Source organism: Abrus precatorius, unplaced genomic scaffold (genome assembly GCF_003935025.1).
Source record: "Abrus precatorius isolate BTA unplaced genomic scaffold, Abrus_2018 Scaffold3, whole genome shotgun sequence".
Taxonomy (NCBI): domain Eukaryota; kingdom Viridiplantae; phylum Streptophyta; class Magnoliopsida; order Fabales; family Fabaceae; genus Abrus; species Abrus precatorius.
In genome coordinates, this window is record NW_020874373.1 from 23,468,310 (window position 1) to 23,474,097 (window position 5,788).

The window sequence follows — 5,788 nt, forward strand, 5'->3', positions numbered from 1 at the left end:
CCTATTAACCACTTATATATTTTTAATGTTTCATGTGACAGAACCCAACATTAACTAAGTAGTTTTCACCAACGGATTTACTGTCCTTGAATTTTACTACTTGGACCACTAAATTTAGAAGCTTACCACTGCCTAATCACTCTAAGTGCTAGTCTTCATACTAAATATTATTAAAAATAAACACAGGATTTATTTTAAAAATGTATAAAATGCAAACTTGCCTGAGTCACTCATGCGATTTAGAATCAGATAGCGTAGCTTGATAGGATTCAAAATTATTGTAAAGAAATAAATAGAAACTTTGTAATATGTGCGCACGTAATAACTCAAATTTAAGAAAGTAATAGATAATTTTTGGTCGAGTTATATGTTACAGTTTTATTTAATATTTTATTTATCTATAAAATGGCTAATAATTTTAAATAATTGAATATATAGACTCCTATCGTTGTGGATACTAAGTTGTTAGTGGTATGAGCACAGATTTAGATACTATTCTATTTCTTAACTGTGGGTATAGAAAAAAAATTATGTACCTTTTATCATTGCTAACTATATCATTATATGTAAACCACATTAGCTAATAGCTACAAAATTAAAAAATAATTCAAATTGAATATAATTATAGCATGCATATAATAAATTAATTTTACTACATCGAGAACTCATTAGAATCATTTTAAGAAGAATACAAAATATAGTGCGAACATCCGTTGTGTTTACTAAATTACAAATTCCTTTCATAATAAAACCGATGTTTTATTAAGACGATGGACAAATGTTACTCTTAAAAAGTAATTGCAGAAAGTGCAATCTTTCACCATTCATTTTCTTTAATTACTTTTTTTTTATTAATAATTTTTTAAAATATATATTAATAGTTGAGCTTACAGACTGCAGGGAAATTTGAATCAGGGATTCAGATTCCGCGAGTCACCCATCTCGAATAAAGTATGCTACCCACCTTCATCCTATGAAATAGAAAAATTAATAGATATGCTAGTTCAGGGAATTTGAAAATCCATCTGTGGTACCTATACATGAAGTGAATGTTTCCCATTCTGTACAAAGTGGATCAGCTTTCTGAAAATATAGGCACTTTCCAGTCCAGAAAGGATAAAATTTAAGTCTTAAGCATGGAGAGTTTGCACACTTCATTCGTGTATTTGTATAAATTATCTGAACCTTACAATGATAGAACCTGAGACAAGAGAGGCCAAGGCAAAGGCCACAAAAGCTACCAAGGACAAAGCCACAGATGCATTTGCCATGTAGGGGAACTTGTCCTCACCCCAATTGGACTCCCAGTCATAGGCTCTAGTGGCAGCCGATGATGATGCTGACATAAGAAGGTATGTCAATATCTGTAATTGAAAACCAGCAGTTCTGCACCATGTTACCATCCAAGCATGAAACTAGAAAACATAACTTTCAAGACATAAATAATGGAAAGTGTAGCAGTATTGTTAAGTTTATAATCAAGGATTAGAAATTCAGTATAGAGTAGTTCGCAGTAGATGGGGGTGCAAGTAGCGTGTTTAGATTCATGATTGAATGGTCACTGTTAAACGTACAACGCTATTACTTGTAATTTATGTGTCAAATTCTCGATTACAAAATTTTTCAGAATGTTTCCAAACACAATATATATTCATCTAAATCCTTTTACAGTGAAACAAAACTGATATGGATGTATAGTCTAAGTACTTTTATCGGCAAGTATTTTGAATAGATGAGCTAATAAAATTCCAGAAATAACTATAGAACTATGACATAGTGGTCTTAATTATACCTATTTTATCGCTGGGAATTGGTAAAACGGTTGAATCCATTTTTGTCGTTGAGAAGGGCTCATAATATAAGCTATTACTCTGATGCACTTGATTTATTTCCAGAATCCAATACAGAAGCAAAAATGTGTAAAACACACCTAATTAATAAGGGCGTGTAATATTACTGGGATTGATATCACCGTGACTTCATAAATTGATCATTTGAAATGAAATAGGTAGCTAAAATAAATAGAAACTTTAAATATGTTATTTTCTGTAAAATTTTAAAATATGTACTCTTTTTCCGGTACAAGCGTGCTCAAGTTAGCACCAGACTTGTCTGAAAATAAAACCCAAGTCATCCAAGAATGATGCGATTTATAGCACGAGACCTGGTTATAATAAAAATGATCGTGTTAATATTAATCATATTAGCCTTGAACAACTTATGTTTTGTTTATTAGTTATAAGTAAGTAGGTGCTTATTACAAACACGACTGTGTTAGTATTTAAGTAGTGTCTCGTGTTAGTATTTAAGTAGTGTAAGACTGATGTGACATATATATTGTTCGTGCTCATGCATAAATTATATCAGGATGGTGCACTGTTAAGCTAGTTCCCGTGCTAATGCCTAAGTTGCATTTGCGTGGTGCGACTTATATGCAAATTACATGTCATTTTACTGCGCAACTTATGTACTGAGGAAAAAATATATATTTTGAGATTTTATAAAAGATGACATAATTAAAGTTTTCTATTTATTTTATTTTAAATATAAAAGAATTTCTAAATTTTTTTGTCATTTACATTCAAGGTAGCAAAAAGAGGCAATGTCAAATTAACGGTTGTAGATTTGATCAACTTTCTTCGCATGTGTTAAATAGACTAGAGAATTACATTATACCCATTCAAATAATTACAAAACTAAACAAATAAACGATTTAATAGAAAATAATGATTATTAATACCATTTTTGTCTTAAATATAAGACCATTTGAATTATTCTACAAAAATTAAGAATTAAAAAATAAATAAATTCATCCAATAAAATAAAAAAACGAACAAGATACGAACTTTAAGAGTCCAATAAAATAAAAAAACAAGTTTTCCAAGAGTCCGTTGTCTAACACCAGACTTGTTAATCTAAAAAGCAGAGCATTGATATGTTCTATTGTCTCATCCATAAACAAGTATGAATGAGCACATGGTCTAAACTTTGGGTTTAGGAGAAGCCTTTTAATTGGAACCAACTTTAAGAAAGCAAAGGGCCGGCAAAATCAAAATAGTGAAAAGGGGTTAAAAAGGCATGGAAAGGTGTTCTAACTTCCAAATTCACAAACCAATGGACAATGGTCCCAAACCCAGCAAGACTCTAACTATATCGGTCGTCTCTGACGCCTAAACTTTTCCTCAGGGACTCTTGCGTTATTATTGGAAACAAGTCACTAGAGGCAATCAATAGTACAACTTTTTGAGTCGCTAAAATCAAAAGAAGCGTTGACAAAGTAAGAGATAAAACAAGTGGCTTTACCTGATCCACTGCAAAAGTTAAATAACCCCTTAGCTGGTGCTCCACTATGTGCTTTCCACTGTTTAAGTACACCACGAGATCACACATCTGTAACCCAGAATACGCAAATCCGATCACATTTACTGACAAACTATACCTGCCAAAGCGCACACACCATATAAAATCAACCGCATATTATTCAAAAAAACAAAATTATATATATCTCGAACTAATACAGTACCTGAATTCCTTGTAGAAATAGAAAGAGTCGAGAGCCCAACCCTGTTTCTTATCAGCAGCCAACACCGAGAAAGATACCAAGCAAAACACAAAAGCGGTGATTCTAAAACCCAGCAAAAGCTTACTCCACGTGGCAATCTTTTTCGACCTCAACAAACCTGATATATCCGGTCTCAATCGCCGGTTACCGGCAGTGCCGGTTGCTAGTTCGACGTCTTTCACGCCCACGAAACCGTCTTCGGCTCCGGGATCTACCTTGGTGACCACCGCAGGCTCCACCTGGAACCGGTGAGCCATCACCACAGGTGACGTCGCCGGGGAGAACCGCTGGTCGACGATTGAGCAGTGACCGTCGGAAATCGATGAACCCGGTGAGGAATCGGGCGGTAGCTTTTGCGGCGGCGGCGAGGAATGGCCATCGGAGATGGGGGAGTCGGAGAGAGAGTGGAGCGGTGGAGAAGGGGACTTGCGGGTTCGAAAGGAAGGAGGGGGAGAAGGAGAATTGAGAGTGAAGGATGGTGACGGTTTCGAAATAGAATGGGGTTGAGTCTCTTCCTTTTGCTTTCGCTCTGAGTATTTGTCGTCTTCTTTGTCCTCTGAATCCTTTTTGGTTCGGTGTGGTTCCGTTGCGTTTTCTTCGACTCCTTTTGCTTCATATCTTATGTCGGCTAAGCTTTTTCAATTTCCACCCTCATTCGATGGGTTTTGAAATAAATATGAACCCTTACTGGTAGTGTATAGGATTAAGCTTTTCACTCGGTTTGTAAACTGGTGAAGGGAGTACTTGTCTCTACTTTACAATTGAACAATCGTTTTCAGTTTACCCTAAGAAGTTCAAATATTTTTATTAATTAACCCCCAAAAATATCTCCCTATTTCATAATTTTCTTAGATACATGACTTTTTTTGTACAAATCTGAACAAAAGCATCACATAATGTTTATTTCAATATTTGCCATGGTAGCGTTAATTAAAGCTAATTGCCAAAAGATTTTGTACGAACTCGCCAAAATCATGAATGTAAGATTATATTAAACACTTTCATCAATATTTAAAACACTACTAGAATATTGCTAATTTTCTGCCAATTTTTTAACAATTTTAGAATTTTTGTGAATTTTTCCTGCAGATTTACATTCATAGGTAAATTTCCAGAAACTTTTAAAATTTTCTATGAATTTTTTTATAAATAAAAATCAGTAGATAAAATTTATTATTTTGTGTGACTTTTCTTGCCAAAAAATTTGCAGCAAAAAATTGTAAGAAATTTGCAGCTAAATTAAAATTTTCTTTGGCTTTTTCTATAATTATAAATTAGTAAGAAAATTTATTAGTTCTTATAATTATTTTTTGCTAAAAATTTTGCAGAATACGCAGGAAGTTTTACTATTTTGTACAAATTTTAGTGTTGAAAAATTAGTAGAAAAATTGGTAGGATAGTAAAATAATTAATTTAAAAAATTATTTAATAATAAAAAAATATTATTTGTTTATTTAAGTTATTTGTTTGTTATTATGATTTAATTCATTAATTTTAAATATTTAGCAAGACTACACTTACTTACCTTAGGCAATACGTGTGTCCTATTTTATTTTTATTTTTTTGAACTTGCTGTAAAAATTTGGGAGCAATCAAAATTAGTTGCAAAAAATTTATCAAAATACCCTAAAGTAGTAGTACAGAGAATGTTGAGAATGGGCAAAGTGTGGAATTCTACACTCAAGGGGCTCCAAAAGGCTCCCAAAGTGTAGCAACCTTTCTTATGTCTCCAAGAATGAGCTCTTTTCTTCTCCAACTCCAATTCTTGCAAATCTGGATTCTATTTCTCTTTAAATCTCTGCAAATATTTTGCAAAATACATAATTTTGCAATAATCCTATTAATCTATAATTTTTTTATTTATTATTATTTATTTTTATGATGAAAAATTAAAATTAAACATACCTAAACAATCGAATTAATGCAAAAACGAACAAGATACCAAATCACAAACAACATAAACACAGAATAAAGCCTACGAAACAAGGAAAAATCAAATTATGCAAAATTGGCAAATATTTAAAATACAATTAATAAATTATAAAATGAATCAAAATTGACAACGTGTGGAGCAACAACACCAATGTGATAGACAATTGTCGAGTCGCTACTAAAACAACTAAGTTTTTTCAAAGAATTTTTGCGGTACAGAGCTCAACCTAGGTCGATTCACAAAGACACACATTTAGCTAAATTCAATTTTAAGTTCTCTAATAATGCGAGTAA

General features: G+C 32.5%; 1 protein-coding gene across 1 annotated transcript; it reads right to left on the reverse strand.

The window, feature by feature from the left end:
* Positions 1–1,003: 1,003 nt before the first annotated feature.
* Positions 1,004–4,280, reverse strand: LOC113863267 (CASP-like protein 4A1). Its single transcript, XM_027496791.1, has 3 exons — positions 3,524–4,280; positions 3,304–3,439; positions 1,004–1,364 (listed from the first exon to the last, which is right to left on the reverse strand). The coding sequence occupies exons 1-3, from the start codon at positions 3,817–3,819 to the stop codon at positions 1,176–1,178; spliced, it is 621 nt and encodes a 206-aa protein (XP_027352592.1). The 5' UTR covers positions 3,820–4,280; the 3' UTR covers positions 1,004–1,175.
* Between the last annotated feature and the right edge of the window lie 1,508 nt (positions 4,281–5,788).

Coding starts and splice junctions, on each gene's coding strand:
- LOC113863267 (XM_027496791.1), bottom strand. CDS start 3,819: ATGGCTCACCGGTTCCAGGTGGAGCCTGCGGTGGTCACCAAGGTAGAT. Junction 3,440..3,523: donor TATTTCTACAAGGAATTCAG/GTACTGTATTAG, acceptor GCGCTTTGGCAG/GTATAGTTTGTCAGTAAATG. Junction 1,365..3,303: donor TAACTTTTGCAGTGGATCAG/GTAAAGCCACTT, acceptor TTTCAATTACAG/ATATTGACATACCTTCTTAT.